This window comes from Phascolarctos cinereus, unplaced genomic scaffold, assembly GCF_003287225.1.
Source record: "Phascolarctos cinereus isolate Bilbo 61053 unplaced genomic scaffold, phaCin_HiC Scaffold_9;HRSCAF=440, whole genome shotgun sequence".
Taxonomy (NCBI): Eukaryota; Metazoa; Chordata; class Mammalia; order Diprotodontia; family Phascolarctidae; genus Phascolarctos; species Phascolarctos cinereus.
In genome coordinates this window covers 244,509,968-244,537,482 of record NW_027556402.1, presented here as the reverse complement: position 1 = coordinate 244,537,482, position 27,515 = coordinate 244,509,968, and the positions used below count along the sequence as shown (strand labels likewise).

The 27,515-nt window shown below is 54.8% G+C and overlaps 2 protein-coding genes across 15 annotated transcripts; both read left to right on the top strand.

Annotated features, from left to right (window-relative positions):
• Positions 1 to 4,138: 4,138 nt before the first annotated feature.
• Positions 4,139 to 15,077, top strand: PACSIN3 (protein kinase C and casein kinase substrate in neurons 3). 11 transcript variants are annotated; one of them, XM_021009766.2, is made up of 12 exons: positions 4,599 to 4,848; positions 8,002 to 8,049; positions 9,609 to 9,681; positions 10,007 to 10,101; positions 10,488 to 10,644; positions 10,827 to 11,062; positions 11,193 to 11,348; positions 11,852 to 12,027; positions 12,307 to 12,427; positions 12,803 to 12,939; positions 13,959 to 14,083; positions 14,618 to 15,077. In XM_021009766.2, exons 4-12 carry the CDS (start codon positions 10,045 to 10,047, stop codon positions 14,731 to 14,733), a joined length of 1,281 nt encoding a protein of 426 aa, XP_020865425.1. In that variant the 5' UTR covers positions 4,599 to 4,848; positions 8,002 to 8,049; positions 9,609 to 9,681; positions 10,007 to 10,044; the 3' UTR covers positions 14,734 to 15,077. The 11 variants fall into 11 exon arrangements, with proteins under 11 accessions (XP_020865430.1, XP_078005080.1, XP_020865425.1 ...); XM_021009768.2 differs by having other exon boundaries at positions 8,002 to 8,063; XM_021009763.2 differs by having other exon boundaries at positions 7,833 to 8,049.
• Positions 15,078 to 19,020: 3,943 nt separating this feature from the next.
• On the top strand, positions 19,021 to 27,292 carry ARFGAP2 (ARF GTPase activating protein 2). Of its 4 annotated transcripts, XM_021009713.1 has the most exons (17): positions 19,023 to 19,139; positions 19,339 to 19,457; positions 19,678 to 19,750; positions 20,127 to 20,258; positions 20,354 to 20,434; positions 21,518 to 21,602; positions 21,946 to 22,002; positions 22,784 to 22,825; positions 23,188 to 23,240; positions 23,370 to 23,506; positions 23,652 to 23,783; positions 24,301 to 24,429; positions 24,517 to 24,651; positions 24,908 to 25,034; positions 25,127 to 25,220; positions 25,298 to 25,416; positions 25,877 to 27,292. In XM_021009713.1, exons 1-17 carry the CDS (start codon positions 19,068 to 19,070, stop codon positions 25,895 to 25,897), a joined length of 1,608 nt encoding a protein of 535 aa, XP_020865372.1. In that variant the 5' UTR covers positions 19,023 to 19,067; the 3' UTR covers positions 25,898 to 27,292. The 4 variants fall into 4 exon arrangements, with proteins under 4 accessions (XP_078004801.1, XP_078004800.1, XP_020865372.1 ...); XM_021009714.1 differs by lacking the exon at positions 22,784 to 22,825 and having other exon boundaries at positions 19,024 to 19,139; XM_078148674.1 differs by lacking the exons at positions 22,784 to 22,825; positions 25,877 to 27,292 and having other exon boundaries at positions 19,022 to 19,139; positions 25,298 to 25,870.
• The last annotated feature ends 223 nt before the right edge of the window (positions 27,293 to 27,515 follow it).

Sequence of the window (27,515 nt, the reverse complement as noted above, 5' to 3'; positions counted from 1 at the left end):
CCCAGTGGGAGAGAACTCCTCACCTCTTGTGGTCAAAATAAGGCCTATGTCCTCCAGCAATATGATTGGCGCCTAATGTCAGGATTTTGAAGGGGATGGAAGCAAGAGAAGTCTAGGGTTAGGGGAGGGTACGATATTGGATAGACCAAGGTTGGTAGGGTGTTTCTGGGGCATTCCCCTAACTATCTGAATGGGGAAAGGGTGTTACCTCTCTGCCTCTGAGCCTAGGGTGTTCCCCCTGAGCATCTAAATGGAGATAGGTCTTATCTCGGGATACAGGGTAGGTACAAGACTGCCCGTTCTAACTTTGGATTGTCTTGACAGTGATGACGGCCTTATGCCAAGGAACAGAGTAGAAGACGGTAGCTAATCTGAATACACAGTGAGGACTGGTCAAGGCATGGGGGATTAAGCAAGCAAGCTAGTAAATTTCCACAGCAGAGTAAAGTTATGTCACAGGTCAGAGTTGCAAGATGGCCCTAAATGACTAAATGGAGTTTTAGAAACATCCAGGAATCACACAGAGGTACTCTCACTGCATGATATAATTTTATTTCCTCTGAAATCCTTTATATTTTTGCTTTATGCATTTAAAAACATTATCCTGAAAAGGGGTTCATAGTTCCATTATCCATGAGGAGGGGTTCACTAGATTGTGGAAAACCCTGCCTTCCCTTTCCATGTTCCCAATATACACCTCCAGGGCCATCTCCATTCTTCCTGATCTCTCTCTGGCCACTGGATCCAAATGGTTCTGGAGGACGAGAAAGTAAGGCTGGTGACTTAGCACAGTCCTGCCTCACTTAAATCCAATTCACTTGCATGTCATAGCAACACCTCCTGATGTCATGGTTCTCTTCTGGGACAAAGAATAAACACCAACAATTAGATTGTCAAAGGAGCCTATGATACAAAGCAGGTCAAGAAGAGGGCCCAGTTCAAACCTTAAGGGACACTACAGCTTGTGGGCCTGCCTTGGATGAAGATGAATAATCATCAGACTATAAACTCCTTGAGGGAGGAGACTGTCTTCAGTCGTATAAACCTAAGTTCTGATAAGTGCCAGTAATGAATGCCCCTGACCAAGTGGCATTGTTCCATTTCACACTGCACGTTTCCATTGGGATGGAACCAAGCACTGTAGTTTACAGGAGAGATTATTCAAGGGGGATTTCTTGTTTAAACTAATAGGGTCCTTCCTAGCCATGCTTGTATTCCCAGTGCTTGGCACTTGGGAATACATTAATTCATTAATTCACCCTTGGTGTAATATGTAGAAAATGCTTTTTTGAAAGCACTAGACAGATGTAAGCCGTTATTATGGTCGCTGCCTGACCATCTGCCAACATACCATACTTCATTTCAGGCTCCAGAGCTCACACTCCCAGGTTTTAGAGCATCGGCCCTGGGAGGATGGCAGCAGGGTGGGCATGGGCCTGGAGAACTCCCGAGCCCGGTGCTGACAAATGATTGCAGATGACAAGATTGCACTTTCCCTACGGGGCTAATACACTTCCTGATCTCCAAGCATGATTTATTATTCCCATCCTTCCCTGTCTAACAATTCTAACAAGGGCTGTATTCAAAGGTCTTAAACTTGCAGGGCACAGCCAAACTAACCCAGAGGCAAGAATTCTACATTTGAGGACTTGCCATGGGTTGGAGCTTCTGCTTGTAACCACTGAAGGCTTCCTGAACACTGCCTCGTGCTCACGAAGGTGAAGCTAATACCTGGACTGAACCACAGACACATGATGTCAGCAGACTCTGCAGCTTTTTCTAAAATGTTCACGTTGGACACATTCCAAACCAGAGACCATTGTCCCAAGAAAGCTGGACTCAGAACCCTGCTTTGTCCGCCACTTCTAATGCCATCCAGCTGCTGTTCCTCAAGTCATTTTAACCTCAGAATAGATTCTTCAGTAGAAGTTTCAATGATTTTCAGACCATTTTGTGATTTTGCTGAACATAAGCACTTCCCTTAATGACCTATCCTTTTTTTTTTTTTGGTTGGGCAGCAGGGGTTAAGTGACTTGCCCACGGTCACAAAGCTAGTGTCATGTGTCTGAGACCAGATTTTAACTGAGGTCCTCCTGAACCCAGGGCAGGTGCTCTAGCCACTGTGCCACCTAGCTGCCCCCCTTAACGACTTATCCTACACGCTGGGGAGGCCGTGGTGAGAAACACTGGTGCTTCCTCCCTCAGACAACCAAACTGGGACAGCTGGAGGTTAAGTGACTTGTCCAGGGTAAAGCTGTATGTGTGTATGTTCTAGAAGAGTGGAGGCTTTAACCAACTGGCTATTCAGTACATTGAACAGGCCACATTTCTAAAGCCTGCCCCTGTCATTGCAGCCTTCGATGACTTCAAGTTAAATTAAGACTCTCAGTCCTCAGGAAGTAAAGTTCCCTTGCTGTTGGTGGTGTTTTTGTTAAGTTGTTTTCAGTTCTGTCTGACTCTTCATGACCCCATTTGGAGTTTTCTTGGCAAAGACACTGGACTGGTTTGCCATTTCCTTCTCCAGTTCACTTCACAGACAAGGAAATTGAGGCAGACAACGGTTAACACAGCTACTAAGTGTCTGAGGCCTGATTTGAACTCAGGAATGTGGGTCTTCCTGACTCCAGGCCGGTGGCCCCAAGGTCCCCTGAGTTCCTGCCGTTTCTGGCAAGAATAGTGTGCCTGGGGTCACTGGCCTTCAGGAACACAGAACTTCTGGGCTAGTCAGCACTAGCTGGGGATTTACTTTAAAGCAGCCCTCTGTGCTTTGAGCTCACAGCACCTCAAAGGCAATTAAAATCAGGTGGAACATGCCTGCTTTTAGTTGCCAGATTTGAACCCCAGGGAAATCAAATGTTTTCCCCTCAGGAACCTGGGAAATGCTTTCCTTCCCAGTCTCGCAGGCAACCTGTTTGCTACCTTGAAATGTAGCATTTTTGGATTTAGCATCTCTAAATTTTTAGAGCCCTGGTGGCTTTTTTTAAAAAATGTGGTTTTAATGGGCTACTCATGTAATTAATTTCATTCTTCTGTTTTTACATTTTCTGTCCAGGCAATTGGTGGGTTGAGAACAAATGAAAAATAACACAAATCCAGGTATTGTTATTGCGATTTCTACAACTCGCCTCAGAGACAATTTGTAGTTGTTTTATGATGTGATTAGCGAAGGCAGATAACCCTCTGATAGGATGATCAGATTGCTTAACAAGTTTTATTGGAATGTGGCAAATTGAAGTACCAAGAGAAGGTCCCACAATGAGTGGGTGTTGAAACTGAGATTATAACCCACATTCTCCTAGGTATACACCCTGTGTGTCAGAAATGAGCCTAGGAGTCATCTAGTCCAGGGATCATTTGCAAAACTCTGCTATGGTATGAAAGCAGAAACTGGGGGTGGTAGGATGCTTCCCGGCCTTCTCAGATTAGCACACGAGTAATGCCTTAGAATCGCTGTCACTCAAAGTATCTCCCATCTGCTTTCTGTCCCTTTTTCAGTTCACGCACACAATCACCGACATAGCTTTGCGTAAGGCATGAACAGCTCTCTACTCATGCATTTAGAAGCAACATAATTTTGCCATTTTTAATCTACACCCCCTCTCCCCTTTACTCCACCCCTCAAACACGCTATGGGGAGAGAAGAAAAATAAATCGTATACGTGCAAGACAGAGAACATTTTGGTCCCTTCTCTTCTCAGGAATCAGTGCTCTGATTCCCCTGGAGGCACGATCTTCGGCGGCGAGATAATAGGGTTCCCATACTGCAGGTCGAGAACCTTCTGTGGACTCTGAATCTGTGACTGCTTTGGAAAGGATGACTAAGGTTGGAGGGTGGGGGTGGCAAGGCCTCGTTTACCGTCCCTGTGCACCATACCAGGACAGACAGGACTAAACCCTACCAGATTCAGACTAAGCTCCCTACTTGCCTGGTAGCCCGGTGAATGCCAACCAGTTCATGTGCGAAAGGGAAACCACCTTGTCTCTGGAGGGAACTCAGGAGGGAACAGCCTGGGCCCCGCTCCGGGTGGGTGGGTGCTGAGCAGGTGGGGAACAGCTCAGCGTTTGAACATTCCTGGATCAGTTCAGGGGCTATAAATAGCAGGCCGAGCTATGAAAAACCTCCTTAGGGACTAAGGGAAGAAGGGGTGCCTGGGAAGGGGTAGAATTGGAGAGGTGCAAGACTGGAGACTGGCAGAGGAAAGGCGGGTGCCGGGGCTCAAGAGAATTCGGAATGCCTTTGGAATGAAATCCAGCCACCGCAAGCCCAGGGAGTGCAAGCGTCCCGAGCCTCTCGAACTGACCGCTCTCCCTGCTCCCGGCTGTCCTGAGGTTAGGACAGGCAAGTCGGACTGACTCCCCCCGGCCCGCCTCCGCTGGCTGTCCCCCCCCCCAGCAGGGCCGTGCCAGGGTCACACCTAGCTTCCACCTGACTCCGGTCCGCTATTGGCAAGGGCGATTCTGAAATCTCAGCCGGGCAGCCTGGCTCTCTGCTGACCGCGAGGACTCTGACCCTGCTCCCCCCTCCCTCCTGGCCTCCCTCCCCAGCTCAGGGGCCCCCAGATCCCTCCTCCTTCATCCCCCGGGTCCAGGGCGCTCGGCTCTGGGGCTGCTCGCTACCTCCGCTCCCCAGCCGAGGGGGGCTTGGCTCCGGGTCCCGCTGGCCCTCGCCGGGTCGGGCTGCCGCCGCCGCGGCGGGGGCGGGGCCGGTGGGCTGGGCTTCCCCGGGGGGAGGGCCCCGCGCTCCGGGAGGCAGCGGCACCGGCTGGAGCAGGAGCAGGACACGGCCCGGGAGCCTCCGCGGACCTCCTCCCCCACCTCCTGCCGCCCCCCCCCAAGCCCAGGGACACGGTGAGGGCGGGGAGGACAGCGCGGCGCGGCCCGGCTCGGTTAGGCTCTGGGCTGCCCGGCCCGCGGGCAGGCGCGGCACTGGGTAGGGCTGGGCTGGGCAGGGCGGACTGCGGCGGGCGGGCGGCGGGAGAAGCCGAGCGAGCGGGCCGCCCTCCCCCTCCTCCTCCGCCGCCCCCCAGACCCGGCCCCAGAAGTTGGCAGCCCAATCCAACTCCCGCCCCCGGGAGCCCCCGGCCACCACGCCCGACGTGGGGGGCGGGGGGCGGGAGCCGCAATCGCCGGCCGGCTGGGCAGCCGAAGGGCCGGGGGTGGGGGCGGGGGAAAGAGCGCAGCCCAGGCTGGGGACCCCGAGAAGCCAGTGGGGGCCGGGCCTGGGGGGAAGGGGCCTGGATGCCCCCCCCAGCGGGGGCGGGGGCTGCTGTACCACGCCCCGCCCAGCCCGGCGCTGAGCATCTGGTGCGCAGGGAGTGGGGGGCGGAGGCTGGGGACCCCCTCTTGGACTCCAGATGGAGGAGCCCGGCGCCCCCTTCCCCGAGGAGCACACCCTCAGGTGTAAGCCCTCCTTCCAGGGCCCTGCCCGTCCTATCCCCCTGGCCCCCCCCAACCAAGTTCAGCAAGTTTTGCCAGCGCCATGGGAGCCTGTTGGCCAGGCCCCGTCCCCATTCCGCGTGGGCTCTGAGGCATGGACGGCGGGCCGATGCCCGGGGAGGAGGGGGTGTGGGCAGAGCAGGGGCCTGGGTACGGGCAGCCCCTCTGGCCTCCTGAGTGCGTCACTGAGTCAGCCTTGCTGGCGGCGGGCAGGTTGGGTTTCCTGAAGCGTCCCTTTGTTTTGCCCCTCCCTGGGCCCTTTCTCCTGCCCTTCCCTCACTCCCCAAAAGCCTTTTACACCCCCCCCCAATTCCATTCTGTGCTGCCACCTCTCCTAGTTGTTTGCATGCTGGGGCTTGCTCTGCCACCGCCTCACTGGCCCTAGGAAGGCAAGCCTGGCTGCTCTGTGGGCCACCCACCCCTACCCCAAAAGCCTAGAACGCCTGGGGCTGGATCCTAATCACGGCACCCATCCCCAACTCAGACTGGGCAAGCAGCACCCCCTTCCCCCCCCAAACTGTGGGGAGGAGAAGCCCTCCGGTTCCATTTGTGACTCAAAACTGCAGTGAGTCCAGGATTGCCACATTGGCAAGGCAGCTGGACCTTCTCAGGGCCAGGGTCGTCAAAGGGCAGAGCCCTTTAGGCTCCAGCTCAGCTTTCCCTGCTGAGCCTTCCATCCCACATAGGGTCAGGTCCTGCTGAGCTTCCATGGTGGGGTCAGGGAGTTTCATGCCAGCTTCGCCCATGCCCCTTGGCTTTCATCCCGCTAAGGAGTGAGGCACTTCCATGCCCTGCTGAGGCTTGTCCAGCTGGGGAGCCAGATTACCAGGGCCTCAGGTCTTTACTGGCACCCACTGGGTAAGGGCAAGAACCCTTTACTTCTTTCTGGGGTAGGGGTAATTCTTAGCCCTCAGTTTGTTCAGCAGGTGGGAAGGTAGGGCCTTATTCAGACCTGGGGATCTAGAGGTCAAGTCAGGGGTTAAAAGAAGCTGGGCCAGGGTGTTTTGGGGGGCAGCTCCCTGGATCAATTGTTTCTATTTTTTGACCATAGGGTAAAAGGGGGGCTTTGTGGCCCTGGCAGTACCCTGAGCTTTGGGCTGAGTGTTTGCTCTGAGAGGCCAGAGGGAGCTGTGCCAGCTCTAAAGCACACAGCAGGCTCTGTTCTGGGGAGGGGGAGGGGGAGCAGAGCCAGGGGTGGCTCCCTCCAGAGGCCTCCTCATGCACCCTGTCACAGTGGTAAAGGGTGAGGAACCAGGGCACAGAGGGGCGGGACTGGATCTTCCACCCACAGCCAAGCAAAGACAGTCCCTTTCTACCTCTTGGCTGGGAATGGCTCACCAGAGTCTGGTCAGAGCTATGAGTGCAGACTGTGGCTGTGCATTAATATATCCCCAATCCTCTTAACCCATCAGTGAACATTTATCGATTATGTGCAAGGCACTGGAGGGTAAGCAGGCACATTGATCCCAAGGTATTTGTCCTCAAGGAATTTATGTTCTATTAGAGGGAGACACCCTGTACATATAAAAATATTTGCAAAATAAACATAAGGTAATTTTGGGGAGAGAAGTGCTAGTATTTGAGGGGCTGTGTAGGAGGTGATATTTCTAAGTATTTTAAGATGCCGGAGTGAAGAAGGAGGTCATGCGAGGCAGGGAGGACAGCCGGGGAGCCCAGACACAGGAGACAGAATTGTATGGGTGTGCGTGGGAGGGGGGTGAGGGTGCTGGCTCATAAAGCAGGAAAGGTAGGTTGAGTCCAGGTTGTGAAGGGCTTTAAATGCCAAGCAGAGGAAGTCTTCAGACAGTGGCTGGTTGACTCCTTGTACAGTATACTGTAATAGTGATTCCTTTTGGGTTTGGGTAAGACTACATGGCTATTGAGGTCTTTTCCAGATAAAAATTTCTATAATTCTGACTATTTTCAGCCCAAGGCATTGCCTGGATTTAGGGAGAATCCAGACCACTGCTCCTCTCTGGTTTCCTTTGGCTTGCAGGGTGGGCACTCCTCCCTGGAAATGCCCAGAGGGAGCAGGGGGTGACAGCTCAGGAGTGAGGCTGAGGCCCCTTACTGGGGTCTGTAAGCTGTCTCATCTGCCTTTGCCTTGTCTTGGCCAACTCCCTGGGGCTGGGGAAGGGGATCTAGGCTCTTCTGGACACACCAACCTGGATTGGTCAGGGAACACTTCCCTGTCCTTTCACTCAGGTGGCCCTGGGCTTGGGGACAAGCTCTCTGTGACTTCTATCTTCTTATTCCTGCTCGGGTCCTGAGAGAGGTGGGGTTTTGTCCAACCATAACCCGTGGGGCTGGCTACACATAAGAACTGTTCCTAGCTCCCCCCAGCCTAGAGCTTGGGTGAGTCCTAAGGCCTTCCCTCCTGTTCTGGCTCTTGGTAGGGTGGATGCCTGCCCACTCAGGAAGTGGGTTTCCCGAAGGCCACAGCCCTTTGCTGAAAGATAAAGAGTTGTCACCTTGTCCTGACTGTCAGATTAGCCTGACTCTGAGACAGACGGGTTTCTCTGGTTTTCCATGACCTTGGCACAGGAAGGAATCTTGTCTTTGCAGTGAGAGGACCTGGGTCCAAAACTGAGCTCTGCCACTTCCCATACCAAGGTATGTGACCTCGGGTAAGTCACTGAACACCATGAGCCTCAGTTTCTTCATCTGTAAAATGAGGAGGTTGGACCAGATTGTTTCAGAGGTCCCTTCGAGGTCTGAGGCTCTGTTAGCCTGGGATTCCATTTAATGTGTGCTTTCTCTGGGACCCGAAGGAGTGCAGCTGAGGTTCTCTGCAAACCCCCATTCATTACTGGCCACATTCCTGCTGCTTTTGTCCTCTGCTTCAGGCCTTGGACTGTGAGTGCCCCAGGCTGGAAAAGTTTTCTTCCAGCAGGGGCTGTGGGTGGGTGGGGGGGCTAGGTGTGAGCTGAACACCCCTCATCCCCAGGCCCCAGCGCAGAAAGGAAATGGTGAACTTTGTCTTGGAGGTAGAAGTGACTCAGTACTGTAGGTTTTCTGTGGAGGAGCTGGGTGAGACTTCAGGGTCAGGGTTGATTTTTTTGATAAAGAATGTTTCTTGTCTGGCATAGGGGATAGAGTACTCAGGATAGAGTCCGGAGGACATGGGTTCAAATCCTACCTCTTACTGACTGTCTGAACCTGGGCAAATCACTTAATCTCTGTCAGACTCACTTTCCTCGTGTACAAAATGGGAATAATAAGACCGACAGTATCTACCTTACAGGCTTGTTGTAAGCCTCAAGTGAGAAATCGTAGGTCAAGAAAGGGTTTTGCAGACTTTAAAGCACCCCCACGTGTCAGTAGTTAGGATTATGATTCGTCAGTCTTACCGTACTTTAGACTTTCCCAAAGCACTTTCATATCTATTTTATCATTTGATCATGATAATCCTGAGAGACACACAGGATAGCTGGTGGTTTCCCATTTTACAGATGAAGAATTGAGGCACAGAAAAAGAGCTTAAATGTCTTAGCTGAGGTCATTCAGACAGGGAATTGCCATAGTGGACAGGGCCCTGGGTTAAGAAGACTGGAGTTCAAATCCCGCCTCAGATATTTACTAGCGGTGTCACCCTGGGCAAGTCATTTCACCTCAGTTTCCTCATGTAAAATGGTGATAATAACAGCCCCCACCTCCCAGGGCTGTTGTGAGGATGAAATGAGATAACACATCTAAAGAGTAATGGAAACTCTGGTTGTTGTTGTGATTATCAAGCCTGTGACATAGGCAGGCCTAGATCTCAGTCTCTCTGCCCTTGGCCTAGTATTTTCTCTCTCTGATTCCATCCTACTTCTCAGGGAGCTGGTAGGGCTGCCGTGGGGAAAGGTGGCAGCCTTCCCCAGGAGAGTCCTTGGTTCTGCTGATACCAGAGACTGTCTGTCTGTGGGTGTTTGGAGAGGGCCCAGGGGCCTTCTGTGGCTTGGGGAAGAGACCTCTCTCTTGAGCCATTGGAAATGGGAGTGTTGGGGCCCTCTGGACATCTTCCACCCCTGCTGTCTAATCCCCGGCCAGATCGTGTGACCCGGCTGGCATTCCCCCTGCTGGAGTCTGGCACTTTGGACAGCAGCTGCTGTGTCAGGGGAGCAGGGCACCGGTCTGACGGACTGCCCCTCTCTGCCTACCCTCCCTCTCTCTCTAACCTGCTCTTTCAGATTAGGAAGAAGACAGCGTGGGAGCTTGGAGTGGCAGCCCCCCAGGGCCCTTGGTTGTCATCTTGAGGCCCAGGTATGCTGGGTGGTGATGGGGAGCAGGGTGGAGAATGAGGATGGAGCCGGGGTGGGGGGGGCAGCAGGGTATTATGAGAGATGGTATGTGGAATGATCCCAATTTGGAACAAGGAGAATGGGAAGTTTCTAGGTGAAGAGAAGCCCTTCCACTTGCCTCTCTCTCTGCTGGACCATTCTGGTCACTCCCAACTCCACTAGTTCTGGGGCTGGGGGAGGGCTGGGGGCTTTTTATATCTTAGAATGTGTGTCTGTGGCCAAATTTGCCCCTCCCTTGGGCAAGGCAGGACACAGGCTCTTCCGCTGACTGTGCTGGCCCTCTGCAGCTGCCTGGGAATCCGTCACCATTCGGTGCTGTGGTAACATGATGGCTCCGGAGGACGACGCGGGCGGGGAGAACCCCGGGGGCAGTTTCTGGGAGGTGAGGGGCCCTGGATGTTGGTGGCAGGCCTGGACTTTGGTGGGAGGGAAGGAGGTGAGGGTCCCATGCCAGTCTGAATTCTCACCCTTTGGAATCAGTACAGAGGACCTGGGGCAGAATCCTGTCTCTGGCCCTTTCCACTTGGGTCACTTTGGGCAAGTCAATTGACTTCCTGGGGCCTTAGTCTCCTTAATGTGAAATGAGGGGATTGTACCAGCTGGCCAGTCAGGTGCTGTCCGGCCCTTGACCTACAGTCTCTGGCTCTTTCCTCCTAAACACAGTTTCTCGGGGCTGAGGGTATTGTCTTCAGAGGGTGCCCTTATATCTAGTTGTGGCTAGAGATGAGCTTTTGTATCTAGTAAAAGAAGTGTTTCTGCTTTCTCTAGGCTGGGAACTACAAACGGACAGTGCAGCGTGTGGAGGATGGCCACCGGCTCTGTGGGGACCTAGTCAGTTGTTTTCAGGAGCGAGCCCGGATTGAGAAGGCCTACGCCCAGCAGCTGGCTGACTGGGCCCGCAAGTGGAGAGGGGCTGTGGAGAAGGGTAGGCAGGGGCTCCATCTTTGTGTCTTCTCTGCCTGGTATGCAGCAGGCACTTAATAAATGCTCAGGAGGCACACAGATGGGCACGAGGGAGGAGTATGGTGGGAGACCACTGGAGGAGAAGGGCGCTGGGGTTGGGTCTTCCCCTAGTGCCTTCCCCTGACCCAGCATGTCCCCCCCCAGGCCCCCAATATGGCACTCTGGAGAAGGCATGGCACGCCTTCCTAACAGCAGCGGAGCGACTGAGTGCCTTGCACCTAGAGGTACGGGATAAGCTCCATGGAGAAGACAGTGATCGGGTTCGAGCCTGGCAGCGGGAAGCCTTCCACCGGCCTGTCCTGGGAGGCTTCCGAGAAAGTCGGGCAGCGGAGGATGGCTTCCGAAAGGCCCAGAAGCCCTGGGTGAAGAGGCTGAAGGAGGTGAGGCCAGGGGAGGGCATGTGGAAAAGATCGGGTCAGGTCGGCAGAGGCTGGCACCCTGGGAGAGCTGGGGGGGGGGAACAGGTGTGGTGGCGTGCAGGGCCTAGATCCTCGTGCCCACCCGCTGCAGGTGGAGGCCTCCAAGAAGAGCTACCACTCAGCACGGAAGGAGGAGAAGACGGCACAGACTCGTGAAAGCCATGCGCGTGCTGACAATGCTGTGTCCCAGGACCAGCTGCGGAAGCTGCAAGAGCGTGTGGAACGTTGTGGCAAGGAGGCCGAGAAGGTACCGGCTGTCAGTGCTGGCCCTGGGCAGAGTGCCACATTAGGCGACGTTCCCCCTCTCTGTGGCCATGCAACGCCCGGCTTCTCAGGGCCAGAAGGCCCCTCCCGGGTCAAGCTCCACATGTGGCCACACAGCTAGGAGGGAGCAAAGCTGGCAGGTGAACCCAGGCCCTCTGATGCCCACTCTGGCTCTTTGCCCACTGCCTCCTCCTCTTCTCCCCAGACGCACTCATTGCCTTCACCCCGAGGCATTTGTAGACTTATTTTGTTGACTAGTGTTTGTGTCTTTAAAGAGAATCCTGAAGGGGGAGAGGGGGCCGCAGTGATTATCCACCCCAAAAAATGAAACTCTAATGATGTCCAGGCACTTGGGTGAAGGAGGGATCTGGGGACGTGGGGAGCCGTCCCCCTCCCCAGCCCTCCTCAGGGGACCAAGTGTGGGGTGGGCTGAAGAGGAGTGCCGACCCATTTCCCCTACCCCGTCCCCTTTCCTGGCTATTGCAGACAAAAGTCCAGTATGAGCAGACGCTGGCGGAGCTTCACCGCTATACTCCCCGTTACATGGAGGACATGGAGCAGGTGTTTGAAGGATGCCAGACAGCAGAACGCCAGCGCCTTCTCTTCTTCAAAGACATGCTGCTCACCTTCCACCAGCATCTCGACCTCTCTGGCAATGACAGGTGCAGCTGCCTGCCGGGACCTCACCCCCATTTTATAGCTGACTAAACTGAGGCCCAGAGAGGGTAAAGGGTGTGTCTGGTGTCACGCAGGTAGTCCCTGGTGGGCCCTGGTTCTGATTGCCTCTTTAACCGCCTTCTCTCTGCTCAGGGCCTTGCACAGGTCTGAATTGAATGGTATCGATGGGGGAGGATAGGTGGGGAGACTGTGGGATCTGGGACTGGGTGTTGGCGTCTTGGCTGGTCTGGGGGCAGCCTGAGGACTGTGACTTGGGCCTCCAGGTTCCAGCAGCTCCACCGGGACCTGCACCAGGGCATCATGGCTGCCAGCGACGAGGAGGATCTGCGCTGGTGGCGGAGCACCCACGGGCCAGGCATGGCCATGAACTGGCCGCAGTTTGAGGTGGGAGTGTTCTGGGCCCAAGTGATGGCACTGCACTGGCTCTCCCCCACTCCCTCATCCCCTCCTGGGACCATCAATTCTCTTTTATTAAGTTTATTAAAGTGTAATAAAGGCCCGAGGATCATCATCATTGGGGGGACAGCAAAGAGACAGAGAGGAAGATTGGGAAGGAGAGCGGTAGAGAGAGACAGGGAGAGAGAAAGAGAACGGGGAAAGAAATAGAGAAAGAAACAAAGAGACCGAGAGAGTGGAAGGAGACAGGACAGAGGGTGGGAGAGAGAGCAAGGGAGTCTCTGCAGACTCCCCTTCCCTTCTTCTCTCAGTAAAATCCCTCCTTGGCCCCACGCTTAAGAGGCCTCTCTTTGCCACCTGCAGGAGTGGTCTTTGGACACTCAGCGGACAATTAGCCGGAAGGAGAAAGGCAGCCGGAACCCAGATGAAGTGACATTGACCAGCATTGTGGCCACAAGGGATGGCTCAGTGCCCCCTCCACAGTCACCAGGAAGCCCAGGGTGAGAGGGCATGGAGCCTGGGGGGGCACTGGGGGCTGCCTGGCATTGGGCCTTCTTTTCCACAGAGGTTTGATGGCTGGATTGAAACATGTAGGTGAAGCCGCTGTTCCTGCTAAAGGTGGGAGGGGGAAGGATGAGGAGGCTGGGCCCATGTCCTTCCTGTCCATGCAGACGTGGTAAAGGATGCCTGGGGGTTTGAGCTTTTTAAATTTTTTTTTTTAATTTTGCTGACTCTTGTAGAGGGCGTGTGTGTGTGTGTGTGTGTGTGTGTGTGTGTGTGTGTGTGTGTGTGTGTGTGTGTGTATCAGTATCACTCAGTCAGTCAACAGTCATGCATCTAAGGGGACAGAAGTCTCTGGCCTCCAGTCTCCTCTCCATTTCCCTTCTCTTTCTTCACACTCCTCCCCACTGCCATGTCTCCTGGAGGCAGAGGGGAAGCCCTGGCTTGGGCAAATGGGAGCCAGTTTAATACTGGGGAGAGTTTTTCACAAGTGAAAGAGAAGGCAGCATGGTATAGTAGTTAGAGCTGGGAAGAGCCCTGGGTTCAAATCTAGCCTCAGATACTTACTTGCTTTATGACCTTGGACAAGTCATTTCCCTCTCTTGGGCCTCTGTCACCTTGAGGTGCTTGGATTCAGTGGCCTCTGTGGTCCCTTCCCAATCTCTAGTCCTGTGATCCTCTAAGTGGCTGTTTCCCCCCTGGTCTTCAGGACTCCATTCAAGGCCTTCATTCCCTGGCCCTCCTCTGGCCCAGGTGTAGGGGTGACCTGAAGCCTCTGTCCCATTCCCCTGCCCCCTAATCATAGTAGACTCCAGGGTTTTTCTTTTTTTTTTTTTTTTTTTTTTTTGGTGAGGTGGTCGGGGTTAAGTGACTTGCCCAGGGTCACACAGCTAGTAAGTGTTACGTGTCTGAGGCTGGATTTGAACTCAAGTCCTCCTGACTCCAAGGGCAGAGCTCTATTCACTGCACCACCTAGCTGCCCCCAGGGTTTTTCTGATGTACTGCCTCTAACCCCCAGCAGGAATGGGCAGGATGAGGAGTGGTCAGATGATGAGAGTCCCCGGAAGGGTGCCATGGGGGTCCGAGTGCGGGCGCTGTATGATTACTCCGGCCAGGAAGCAGACGAGCTGAGTTTCAGAGCAGGTATCATGATGCCGTCCTGTCTCCCTTCCCTTCTCACTTCTTTGGCCCCCCTGGATACTAGCAGCAGGGTGGAAAATGTATTTCTGCTTTTGTACAACTCACTGAGCTATAGGGGAGAGAGATGAGGAGATTCACGTGTTCCCCCTTGGGCCTGTGTCTTTAGGCTGGGTGCTGAGCAGACCCCCGGGTTCCCAGCTGGGCTCTGCAGGGTCCTGGGATGGAGGGGCCAGTAAGGCTTCCAGGCTCCTTGTCCTTGGTCTCTGGATAGATCAGGGCTTCTCCACCGGGGTCTATGACTTGCTTTTGCAAAAATACGCTGCTGACTGTCAATGGGACTGGTTTCCTTTGTACCTGTGTATTTTATTTTACGCATTTAAAATCATTATTTTGAGAAGGCGTCTGCAGGCCTTACCAGGGGTTATGAGCCCCGCTTCTAAGAGACATTCTTTGCGTAACCCCAGAACTGGGGTGGGGTGGGGAAAGCTAGGAGGGCCAGGGGCGATGACGCCCAGTGATGCTGTGACTTCTCTACAGGTGAGGAGCTTCTGAAGATGAGTGACGAGGATGAACAGGGCTGGTGCCAAGGCCAGCTTCAGAGTGGGCGCATTGGCCTTTACCCTGCCAACTATGTGGAGTGTGTGGGGGCCTGATGGCCCTCTGCCGGCCTGGGTCAGGGCTCAGCCACCCACCCCTCCAACCCATCGCTGGACCAGTGAGCCCTGGTGGGGAGGGAGGGTGTTCTTGGGACTTGGGGCAGGGAAAGAGCCTGGGAAAGGGTGAGACTATTGGAGGGATGCGTTCCAACCTTGGGCGGGAACCTGCAGAACCTGAGGTTCTGAGCCTCCCCCCCCCCTTCTCCCTGCAGCTCCCTGAACTGAGATGCCCTTGGACTCAGCTTCTCTGTGCCAAGGGGGTGGGATAGTTCTGCTCTAGTGGTCTTCCTCCCCTTTACCTATGGTTTGTTCCTAATGTGCATTAAACCTGAGAAACAACAGTAGATGTTAGAGTCATTGCCCGGCTTCCTTCTGTCCAGTCCTAGGCCCCGTGGGGCCCGAACATTCCTGGACTGACCCTGAGGGCTGGGATGGTACCCAGGCTGAGCAGGCGGGAATGGCAAGGGGAGGTGGAAGGACTGGGCCGGCCTTCCTGAAGGCCTTGGTGAGGGCTAGATGGAAGGGACCTGTGATGTGGCACACTCACCTGCAGCAGGGCCGTGCCTGCCGAAGCACACGAAGATGTCATTGGAAATGCTGAACAAAATAAATAAAGCTACACCAATGCCACGCAGAGAATGTTAATGTAGGGTTCTCTACATCAGTCTGCAGCTGCAGGGATCCCTGTCTTGTTGAGTTTGATGGGACTGATCGAATCTACCCACGCATCCCCCTCTTTTTAGACATGAAGAAGCTATGTCCCAGCTCCTCCTGGGGACTGCAAGGCAGAGCAAGGAGGCCAGGCCTCAATGCTTGTACTGCACTGCATCCTAAACAATGGTCCGAACCCCACATCGTACAGGAGGAGCCCTCAGATCTCTTCCAGCTCTAAAACTGTTATTCTCTAAAACAGGCCTACTAGGCCTAGTTTATTTTAACCTAAGCCTACTAGGACAGCCCAGATCATATAGGGTACAGGAATTGGAAGAGTCAGGATTCAAACCCAGGTCACTTAGGGTACAGGAATCGCAAGAGTCAGGATCCGAACCCGGGTCACACAGGGTACAGTAATTGCAAGAGTCAGGATTCAAACCCAGATCACATAGGGGACGGGAATTGGAAGAGTCAGGATTCTAACCTAGATTCTCTGACTGTCAATCCAGTGTTCTTCCCTCTTGCCCACACTGTTTCCTCGTACAACATTAGAAGCCAAACAGACCTTGGAGATCATTTAATCTAATTTCCCTCATCTTAAGGATGAGAAGATGATACTTGGAGAAGCAACATGTGAGGCTGGGTGTTGGGAAAGATCGTGGATGGAGTCAGAGGACCTGGGTTCAGATCCTGCACTCTCTGCAAGACCTTGGAAGAGTCACATGACTTCTCCTGAAGCCAGTTTTTCCACCTGTGAGATAGTGGTGTTGGATAAGAGCTCTCTGGAGTTCCTTCTGGCCCCAGTGCCATGATGCTAAAGGGAATCTGCCCAAGGTTACCCACCCAGCCAGTTTGTGGAAGGACTGGGACTGGAAATCGGTCACTGCCTCCAGACTTGGGGAATGGGGCCAAGCTTGCAGTGGACCCAGCCCTTCAATTTCTTGGATTCACTTGGAACTAAGCCCTGGAGATCATGGAGTCTGACCCCTCCATTTTACAGATGAGAAGACTGAAGCTTAGAGCAATGGAGTGATTTGCCCAGAGTTCTTTGACTCCAAACCTAGGGCTTTCCCCATTGCACCAAAGCTGCCTCTTACCAGGGGCTTCTAACTCTAAATGTGAGCCTCTTAGGCTGGGGGCCGTAGCTGGGGATGGAAATCTCCCCTCATGGAGAGGTTGGCTCTACTGAAGCCTGGAGAAAACCTGGTCCAAAGTCCTGGTTCTCTGGGAATCCCTGAGGCTCTGGGGGGACCTCCGAGGAGTGACCTAATTGGAGGAAGCAGGAAATGAACCCTACGTTTTCTTTTCTGACCATGGCGCATCCCAAGAGGGCCACCACTATTCTTGTGCAGACTGGAGGATCACCTGGAGAAAGTGGGAATGTTTAGCCTGGAGAAGGGAAGATTTAGAGGGGATACAAAGGAGTATTTGAAAGGCTGCTATGTGAAGAGACCCTGGATTTGGAGTCAGATGATCTGGGTTCAAGAAGTGGTTTTGTGTGACTGGGCAGGCCCTTCATGCCTCAGTGTCCTTATCTGTCCGTCACTCAATAAGCTTCTATTAAGTGCATTGTCACTAGAGATAGAAGGAAAAGACAATCCTTGCCTTCCAGGAGCTCACGATCTAATGGGAGAGATAAGGAGCAAATAGACAAAAAGCTCTAGACAGGATGAATGGGAAATAATTACAAAAGGTCGACACTAGACTTGAGAGGGGTTGGGGAAGCTTCCTGTAGAAGATGGGAATTGTGTTGGGATTTAAAGGAAGCCAGGGAAGTAAGCAGGCAGAGCCGGGTGGAGGAAGCCATGCAGGCATGAAGTCAGCCAGAAAGAAAGCCCAGAGCCAAGACATCCTATTGTTCTTGTATGTGAAGAACAGCCGGGAGGCCAGGCTCACCAGATCAAAGAGTATATATGTTGGGGAGTAAAGTATAAGACTAGAAAGGTGGGAGGGGGCCTGCTTATGAAAGGCCGTGAGTGCCAAACAGAGCATTTCCTATTTGATCCTACTGGAGTTTATCAAGTGCAGGGTGTGTGTGTGACATGATCAGACCTGTGCTGTAGGAAAATCACTTTGACATCTAAATAGAGGATGGACTGAGGAGGGGATGGGACCTGAGGGTAGGATCCAGCAAAGGAGACAGAGAAGGTCTGGTGAGATAGGAAGGAGGAAAACCAGGAGAGAGAGAGAGAGAGACAGAGAGAAAGGAAGAGAGGGAGAGAAAGACAGAGAGAGAGAGAGAGAAGGGAAGAGTGGGAGAGAAAGAGAAGGGAAGGGAAGAGAGAGAGAGGAAGACAGAGAGAAGAGAGACAGAAGGGAAGAGAGGGAAAGAAAGAGGGAGGGGGAGAGACACACAGAGACAGAGAGAAGGGAAGAGAGAGAGAAAAGAGAGACCGAGAAACAAAGGCAGAGAGAGAGACAGAGAGAAAGAGAGAGAGAGAGAGAGAGAGAGAGAGAGAGAGAGAGAGAGAGAGAGTGTCAGGGAGAGGGAGTGAGAGAGAGCTCTGGGTGTCCTAAAACCATAGCGAGGAGAGGGTGACTGGCAGTGCCACAGGCTTCAGAGAGGGCAAGAAGGAAAGATCTTTGGATTGGGCAGCTAAGAGACCACTGGGAACTGTGGATCGAGCACCTTTGGTGGAATGATGGGAATTCAAAAGCAGGATGTAAGGGGTTAAGAGAAGAGAAAAACGTAAAATTGGGGTGAGAGATGACCTCCGAGGTCCCAATGGTAGTATACAGGTCATGGACGGGAAGGGTCTGGCCTTGTTCTTTCTTCTTGGCCTTAGAAGGCCAGGGGGCGAGGGCGGGGCAGGAGAGGAGAGGGGAATAAGCATTTATAAAGCGCCTACTGCGTGCCAGGCGCTGTGCCCGTCCGCACTCGTTCCACTAGGAGCTGCCCAGGTGTGGGGCGGGGCGTAAAGTAAAGGCTGGCAGAAACTACCTCTTACTTCGCCTTGTACCTCGGAAACGAGCAGACGCTACAAAGCAGGGCTGAGTGTGTTCTGCTGATTGTCTAGACTTCAAAACGGGTCAGAGAAAACATCAATAATGCAGATTAAACTTAAAAGCGTGTTGTGCATAAATCATCCCCCCATCCTGTAGTTAAGCGTTTAAGTTTCCCGTCATCGGAGTAATTCAGCAGCGCTGCTCTGCTAGAAGCTGAAACCGAGGTTCCTTCCAGCCCTGCAGTCCAGGATTCCAGAAGAGCTGCGGGATGGGCGCCCCTCCCAGCTCCAGGCCCCGGCGCGTGGGGACTCATTGTTGATCATCACAGATAACCGGCCTGGCTCCGCCCAACTTCCGCAGACGTCCCGCCTCCTGGGCGTGCTAATGCCTTCTTACGTCCGCTTCCCTCCGCGGTCGCGTTTGGGACCAACCAGGACCCGTCGCCCCCCTCCCCCCTCCCTGCCCAATACAAACCTCGGATTAGCCTGGGGCGGAAGGCTAGTCAATTCTGCCATAGGCTGTAGGGTGGCCTCGGAGCCGGCTCGTCACGGGTTGTTGTTTTTCTCGGGCTGTTGATTGGCTCAGAGAAAACTACGTCATCCCACCCCATTCCCTCCCTGCCGGCTGCCCATTGGACTGGGCGTGGCCCCTCCCATTGCCCCGCCTCCCTTCCCTCGGATTGGCCCTCGGTAGGACCCGTCCGTCGCGGTTGTATCTGGGAAGGAGAGAAAATGGCGGCGGAGCCGAGCAAGACCGAGATTCAGACTCTTTTCAAGAGGCTCCGCGCGGTCCCGACCAACAAGGTGCAGGCCTGGGGCCGTCGGGGCGCGGGGAGGGGGCAAGAGGGGACAGGGCGTCGGCGTGGTCCCCGGGGCCCTACCCCACGGCTCAGACCCTGCCGGCGCCCCCCGGGCCCCAGTCCTCGGCCCCCCTCGTCCCCGGGTCCGTCCTCTCCGCCAACCGGCCCCGGGCCTCCGGCCCGCCTCCTCTCCTTCGTCCCAGGCGTGCTTCGACTGCGGCGCCAAGAACCCGAGCTGGGCCAGCATCACCTACGGCGTCTTCCTGTGCATCGACTGCTCCGGGGTGCACCGCTCGCTGGGCGTCCACCTGAGCTTCATCAGGTGGGGCCCCCGGGCCCCCGCTCCCCCGGCCCAGCAGCCCCGATGGGGGGGGCAGAAGGGGCGGAGGTCCCCGGGCCAGGGGGGACCCTCTGGGCCTCCCTTCGCAACGGGCCCGGGGTCCCAGCCTGGCCCGAGGGAGTGGGGAGGGAGGGCAGACGCAGGACTCGGGCATGGGGAGGAGCTTCCGGGCCTTACCCCAGGCCCCGTGGTCTTCATTCAGGTCCACAGAGTTGGACTCCAACTGGAGCTGGTTCCAGCTGAGGTGCATGCAGGTCGGGGGCAATGCCAACGCGGTAAGGCTCCTCCCCCACCGCCTGGTCGGCATGTCAGGGGGAACTGTCCTTGGTGGGCTGTGAGGGTTCCCCCCTGCCATACCTGGTCGAGGTGGCTGGGTATGGTCCCACCCCCAGAATCCTGCAGGTCCCGCAGTGATGGAGAATCTGTGCATTGGCACGAGCCTTCTGAAAGGGCTGGTTGAAAACTGAGCCCGTGTACTAGTCATCTCGGCAGGTGGGAGGAATGGAACCTCTTACCCCATCGTTGGAAGCTGCCCACCTGCCTGCCTTCGTTCTCCAGGGTAGCTGGGGCTTAGGAGGGCACATCTGCTTGGACTGGTAAGGAGGGCTTTGACTTTTGGCATGATTGCCTACTCTCCTCTCCTGTCATCAGACTGCTTTCTTCCGCCAGCATGGCTGTACTACTAATGATGCCAACAGCAAATATAACAGCCGTGCAGCCCAGACGTATCGGGAGAAGATTCGGCAACTGGGGAGTGCTGCCCTTGCCAAGTATGGCACTGATGTAAGTGCTGGTTTTGGGTAGAGAGCCGGAAGGTAGGGGAGAGGATGGAGCACAGAGCCCTGGGCTTCAAAGGATGTTTATTTTCTTCCTTGTAGCTTTGGATAGATAGTATGAACAGTGTTCCTGGCCATTCCCCAGAAAAGAAAGACTCTGATTTCTTCACAGAACATACCCAGGTGAGTACTAGCACGGTTAGCGGAACATTTACCTCATTGATCCCCACTAAGATCTTTACTCTCCTCAGAGCTGGAGCCTTCACATAGATGTTACAACAGCTCCCTTTTCCTTTAAGGTGGTGCTAAGGACAAGGAGAGCCTTTGGGTCTCAGTAGATTGTAACTTGAGCACTTTGCTTGCTCAGTACGCTTGGGTGCGTTATCCTTGCTGTTGCTATAGGCTCAGTGTGAAGCCTATGTGATTTTACATTTTCCTGTACCGTTAGTGACCTTAGCCCCTGGAGGGAGGTGCTGTTGGGCACTCCAAGTAGAGAGCTGTTTTGAAGGGGAATTTCCTGTGGCCTGGTCTCTTACAAGGAAGAAGCTGGTTAGAAGATCTGGAAACTACCTTAGAAATGATCTAGTCTTGGGCCCAGAGGCATCTAGCCACTGGCCTAAGGGCCTCCGGCCAGTGGGAGATGGAAGTGGGATTTGAAACCAGGTCTCCTGGGGCAGCTAGGTGGTGCAGTGGATAGAGCACCGGCCCTGAAGTCAGGAGGACCTGAGTTCAAATCTGGCCTCAGACCAAACACTTGACATTTACTAGCTGTGTGACCCTGGGCAAGTCACTTAACCCCAACTGCCTAAAAAAAAAAGAAAGAAAGAAACCAAGTCTCCTGACCCAGTTCAGCATCCTCCTGCTGATTCTTACTTGGCCCCACTTCTGTCACCATGAATAGGATGGGAAAAAGCATTGTCTTTTAGAGTCACGACGGGAGTTCAAGTCCCAGCAATGTCCCGTTGGGTCAGTCTGCTTTACTCTCTGTAGGCCTCAGTTTCCTCCTTTGTGAAACAAGTGGATTAAACTAGAAGACCTCCAAAGTCTTTCCTGGCTCTGACTCTATAATCTTTTCAGGGAAGTGGGCTTTCTGCTTTAAGGAGCCATGAGAGTGTCTGCAAAACAGGTCTTCCTGCCTCCTTCCACAAATTATAATCCTTGGCCCAGTTTTCCTCAAGAACCTTAGATCAGGGCTTTGAAACTCGGAGGGCCTCAAAAGTTATTGCCAGGCCTTGCAGAGCTTGTGTGACTAGGCCTTCCTTTCAGCCTTCGGCCTGGGATGTGCCAGCCTCCGAGCCTCAAGTTTCTGAACAGCCACCATCCCAGCCCGTGGAGAGCACTGTCCCCGGACGTGAGTGCCACGATTGTGTGTCTCTAATGCCCCCAGGAATGCAAAGGCCCCCTAATACTGTCTCTGGACCCCACCTTTGGAAGCAGTTAGAATGGGCTAGGGGTCAGCAAAGATTGAGGTTGAAAGGGATACTGAGCTGGGGGGGAACTGTCCCTATGAGTTGGCAGCTCCAGACCAAAATTCACTAGTAATATGTCTTTAAAAGTCATGAGGACCTTTTTTCTGTTTCCTTTAGTAGTAACCCCAGAAGTTTGGGACAAGTAGCAGCCCATCTTCTGCAAGGGGAGAGAAAAGAGGCTGCATGAGTGGGTTGGGGGTCTTATTGATGCCATTGTGTCCACAGAACCTAAGCAGGGCCCCAAGGCCGACCTGCTCAGCACTTCTCCCAAAACCTCCCTGGGTGAGTGAGCCACCTTATGGGCGTGGGCATGAGCATGGGCGCCCAAGAGGCTAAGACTCAGGTTCTCTTCTGTGGAGTACTGAGCATCTGGGCCCTTCTGAGGGCTGGCTTGAGTATGGTAGCCTATGTTGAAAGATCTCAGAGCCAGCCCTTCCTAGCTACTGAGGATAGATAAGCACCAGATCTTGTGAGTTGTGCCCTTTTGAGGGGTGTGGGAAGTGGGTGTTGGAAAAGCATATTGAGTCACAGTACCCAGGTTTTCTGACCTCAGAGTCCCAGTTCAATCTCTGCCTCTTAACCATTTCTCCCCCATGCTGGGTAAATGTTGAGGCCAGGAGGCCCAGATACTTGGGGTTTCTCTTGGAATCTCTGGGAATCCACAGCCCTCTTGGGCTGTTGCTTCCTTTCTTTGTGAGCCAGTCAGTTTCCATTGCTGGAAACTGTGTGTGTTCGATGATGTGTTATCTGCAAGCCTACCCTCTCTTTTAAGTTCTAGGGTCTCCTTAGGATGACCTGATGTTCTGTGAGGCCCCCATTTCCTTTGGTGTGGGGGCTTTCACAGGTCCCAGCTTATTCTGCTGACACTTGGTGGGAAGGAAGGCCAGGATTCTTTAAACCAATCTGATGGCTGCAGGAAAGGGATTTCCACCCTGCTATTCTCCATCCAAAGCTAGGCCCTTCAGGCTGTCGGGGTCTGTTTGGGGGCACTCTAGTGCAGGCCTCTCTCTAGTTGGGAACACTGGAGTGGACCCTGTGTTAGCCTCAACTCTGTCTCTCCTAGAGTCCATGTTTCTGGCAGCCCAAGGGTCTGTTCCTGCCAGAGGTAATGGCTCCATGGGAAGCTGTCCCTACCCCTGCATTCCAGCTTCCAGCCTCAGGGAGCTGAGGATGGTGTTGGCGCCTGGCCCAGCCTAGCTACTCTTAGCCTTGGTTCAGGGACTGTGACTGTCCTGAGGAGTGGTAGAGCGAGGCAGAGATGCTGGGAGTTGGTAACCTTCGCTCATCTCTTTCCGCATGGGCTAGACTCAGTGCTGTTGTTAAGGGTGTCTTGGGGTGCAGCTTTTGCCCTTCCTCCCCAAAGCTGACATTTCCAAAGGTGGTTGCTGTGAAGTTGCATGCTCTGGTCTGAGCCCGAGCCCACTTTGCTATTGTGTTTGGTCCCGCCTTTCCAATTTCTCCTGGCAGAACTGAAATCCTCGATTATTGGCAAGAAGAAGCCGGCAACAGCTAAGAGAGGGGTAGGTTCCCCGATCCAAGAAGGTGACGCTCAGCTCTCCACTCTGGGTCTGGCCAGGGCACCCTGGTTGGAGGGGAAGCGGGTGGCTTCCTGCCCAGCAGGCCTCGGGTCACCTCAGACTCTCTTCTAGTTGGGTGCCAAGAAGGGGCTGGGCGCCCAGAAGGTGAGCAGCCAGAGCTTCAGTGAGATTGAGCGACAAGCCCAGGTGGCCGAGAAGCTTCGGGAGCAGCAGGCAGCCGAGGCCAAGAAGCAGGCTGAGGAGTCGGTGTGAGTGCCCCAGGGGGCGTGGGGTGGCTCTGCCTGGGTCCCTGCCCTCTGACCTCCCAGAGCCTTGCGAGGGGCCTAATGGCCTTGCTCCTGAGAACCTGGGGCTGCGCGGAGGATGGTTACTGACCTGGCCTTCCTCTCCCAGGGTCGCTTCCATGCGCCTGGCCTACCAAGAATTGCAAATCGACCGCAAGAAAGAAGAGAAGAAGCTACAGAGCCTGGAGGGGCAGAAGCGGGAGCAGGCGGAGCGCCTGGGCATGGGCCTGGTGTCCCGAAGGTGGGGCTCCCTTGGGGAAAGGGGGGGTGTTTGAGCTGGGCCTATACATCAAGGAATATAAGCAGTTTAGCGGGGCCCTAGAGTTGGGGCAGGAATGCCACAGCACAGGCTCTGGGTGCAAATCTTGGTGAGTGACCTGGAGTAGGTCCCTTCTTTGACCTCAGTTTTCCCTCGTTGCCAGCTGATGGGAGCTAGACTAGATCTCTAAGATTCCTTCCGCATCAGCATGTGCTGGTGTGAGCTCATTAGCGGTCTCTGCAGGTCTGGACAGTTTGGGTCAGACCTCATCAAGGTGGAGTACTGCATTCACCATCTGCAGGTTGGGGTACTAGGGGACATCTCAGCTTGGCAGGGAACACGCATCCTGGTGGCTTTATGCAGTGGGTGCCCCCACACCATGAACGCTCAAGAAGCTGAGGGCTGGGATGAGGACTGTAAGAGGAAGCCCATCCTGTGAGTGGTGGCCATGTCCCTCGTGGGCTGATCCTGGGCTCCCTCATTCTGGTTCCCTTCCCAGCTCCGTCTCTCATTCGGTGCTATCGGAGATGCAGGTGATCGAGCAGGAAACGCCAGTGAATGCCAAGTCCTCCCGGTCCCAGCTGGACCTTTTCGATGACACGGGTAGCTTTGCTTCCGGACCCCCTAAGTAAGAGCAGTTGTGGAGGGGTGATGGGCGTCCTCCTCAGGCTGTGCCATGGGTTCATCTGAGGACCTCTGCTTCCCCCCACCCCAGGTATAAGGATAACCCCTTTTCTCTGGGAGATGGCTTTGCTTCTCGCTGGGACACAGATGCCTCCTGGAGTATGGACAGGATGGAGGAGAAGGAGCCAGAGGTGACAATCTCTAGTATCCGGCCTATCGCAGAAAGGTAGAGTGATCTCTAGGACTCTGGGGACTAACAGGATGAGGAGTGTGAGCCTCTTTCTCGGTTACTTCCTGGCCTCAGTGGAAGGATCCAAATTGTGTAGTGTCGTTCGTGGTTCTTTACCTGGCCTGACAAATGATCTCAGGTCCTTCCCTGACCCGGGGAAAATTGTACTCCCTAGCGGGGCCCATGTTCCTATGCTTTCTATAGAGGAAGGTCACAGGAAGCCTCAGGGGTGTTGCTTCCGTATCCCCCTCAGACCCACAAACCGGAGAGAGGTCGAGAGCCGGCCCTCAGCTGTGGAATCTAACGAAGCCCGTCAGAAGTTTGCAGGAGCCAAAGCCATCTCATCCGACATGTTCTTTGGGAGGGAAATCGATGCCGAGGTGTGTGAGCCAGTGCTGTGGGCTGTGTCTCAGCCTGGTGGCCTTGGGCTCCTCCCGTTGTGATCACTGCCTCTTCCTTCCCATTCCCACAGTATGAAGCCCGGGCTCGGCTGCAGCACCTCTCAGGCAGCAACGCCATCAGTTCTGCAGACCTCTTTGGGGAGGCAGACGGAGCCCACGGAGCAGGTGAGAGGCCGCCCATGGCCAGAGCTGGGGGAGTGCTTTGCAGGTCCCTGGCTCACCCCCTTGCTTTCTTCCCACAGCGGGGGTGTCTCTGGGGAATGTGCTCCCTGCAGCAGACATTGCCCAGTTCAAACAAGGAGTGAAGTCTGTGGCTGGGAAGATGGCTGTCCTGGCTAACGGAGTCATGAATTCTCTACAGGTGAGCTCTGGGCCCAGCGTGCCAGGCCCCGTGCTGGAGGGGCTTGGTCCTCCTCTGCCTCCCCTAAGTCACAGGACCACTAGCCGTCCCCCAGGAGCCCTCGTTTATGTGTGGGGAGAAGGAAGAAGGGCAGACGTCACGGTCCCTTGGATGTCGGCCCCACTCCTAGGCTACCCATACTTCCTGCCAAGAAAGATGCCAGAGTGCATCCTTGCTTTGTCCCTGCATCGCTTTGGCAGCCCTCCTCCATGCCAGCTTGAATGAAATCAGGAGGCCTTTCTCCTTGGGGTGAGACAGGGAGATATCCGGCCTAGGTTGGCCACCTGGGATGGGCAGAAATCAAGGGGAAGCGGCCCGAGCAGGCTGTTGTCTGTTTTCCTTGCCCTCCTACCCTGACTCTGCCCTGGCCGACACCCTGTGTCTGATGCTGCTCCCTGAGCTGATGTTTCGCTCTCACCAGGATCGTTACGGCTCCTACTGACCCAGGGCCCATGGCGGCTTGTCGTGGTGGTGGTAGTGGCGGCGGCGGCGGCGAGAGAAACTTGTGTTCCCTTAAGCAGGGATGCTAGCCCCGTGGTAGTTGTGGGGGATGTGTGTGAGAGTGTGGGGATGTGTGTGAGAGTGTGAGTATGTGTGTGAGCACGTGGGCATGCGTGTGTGCGTGTTCTCGTGTACATGCCAGCACCAGTAGGGTGGCCTTGGGAATGCTGGGTGAGGGGAATGGGCAAACACCAGCCCCCTTCTCCCTTCCTGCCCCCTCCCCCCTAGCCCTTTCCTTTCAAACCCTCACCTCCTGGGTGCTAGGTCAGTGTCCCCTTCCTTCCTGCCCTCCCTCCCGCCATCACAGCTGCTGCTCCCCCACGACTCGCTGTGCTGGGGAGGGAGAGAATTCTCTTAGTGTCTCCCCGAACCGGGCTGGTCTTCATTCTCTTCCCTGCCTCCCCTGCCCTCTGAAAGAAAAGGTCCGAGGGTCTCGAGGCCTTTTTAGTGTCCCTTTGGTCTGACTTGCCATCCTCGAGCCCAGAGGGAATATTCGGCTACATCCCTTTTCGGTCTGGGCTCCCGAGGGAGGGAGGGGAGGGAGGCCAGCTTGGACAGAGGCCCAGGCTAGCGCCAGCCTCTAGGAAATGGGCTGCACCCAGGGGTGCTGGGAGGGGAGAGACCTCACTTTGAGCTGTACATAAGGGCTAGCAACTGGATCCCGTTGTCTAAAAGTGCTCAGTTTTGAGCCAGAGTGGAGGCCCTTGTGATTTCTCTCCTGCACCCCACCCCTATTTGCACTAATCACTTCTGCCTTCAAAGTGGAGGGAGGCCACGGCCCTTCCTCTTCCCTCCTTGGCTGGGGTGTGTCTGGGGCCAGGGTCAGCGGTTCCTCCTGCTTCGGAACCTCAGGGCCTGGGGTCTTGGCCAGGCGCTGTCCTATGTGCTTTGGATACCACAAAGCCCCACAGCACGGCCACTTCTTGGTTCCTTTCCGTGGGTCTGAGCTGTGGTCCCCAAGTCTGGGGCAGGTACGGTCTGGGTTCCCCTGAGCTCTCCCCCCACCGTCTAGATGCTGCTGGGAGCAGTGGGAGAGCTGGGGAAGGGGAGCAGGCTTCTTGGGTGAGCTCTGCTTTCCCCTTGTGGGCTGGGAGGCTGCAGTTCTCTGCCCAGCTGGCACTTAATGGTGTGGACTGTGCCACTGCTCTGTGATCACTGTGCCTGGCCACAGAGGGCCATGGAGCTGCTCAGCACCATGGGATACTCTCCTCTTTCCTTCCCACTTTCCCCCAAAGGGACATGACTTGCTTTATGGACTATTTGTATTATTTGGAAAAAAAGTGGTGTCAATAAATCTCAAGCTGGGCCCAGGGCCCTGCTTTGGTCAGAGCTGAAACAGTGTCGCTGAGTCCTGTCTCCCGACCCCCCCCCCTCGGGATGCCACCAGTGCCTCACTCTCTGGATTCCCACCGACATGAGTAGGGCATCTGTGTAGAAGTGGAGGGTAAACTCTCCAGGGCCTCCACCTTGTCACTCCTCCGAAAACCGAAAGCCACTGCCTGATGGGACCTGTGCTTCTGGGAGGTTCTGTGCAGCCTCGACCTCACCACCCTGTGGCA

Coding starts and splice junctions, on each gene's coding strand:
- PACSIN3 (XM_021009771.2), top strand. CDS start 10,045: ATGATGGCTCCGGAGGACGACGCGGGCGGGGAGAACCCCGGGGGCAGT. Junction 10,645..10,826: donor GAGAGGGGCTGTGGAGAAGG/GTAGGCAGGGGC, acceptor GTCCCCCCCCAG/GCCCCCAATATGGCACTCTG. Junction 14,084..14,617: donor CGAGCTGAGTTTCAGAGCAG/GTATCATGATGC, acceptor ACTTCTCTACAG/GTGAGGAGCTTCTGAAGATG.
- ARFGAP2 (XM_078148674.1), top strand. CDS start 19,068: ATGGCGGCGGAGCCGAGCAAGACCGAGATTCAGACTCTTTTCAAGAGG. Junction 19,751..20,126: donor TCGGGGGCAATGCCAACGCG/GTAAGGCTCCTC, acceptor TCCTGTCATCAG/ACTGCTTTCTTCCGCCAGCA. Junction 23,784..24,300: donor ATGGGCCTGGTGTCCCGAAG/GTGGGGCTCCCT, acceptor TTCCCTTCCCAG/CTCCGTCTCTCATTCGGTGC.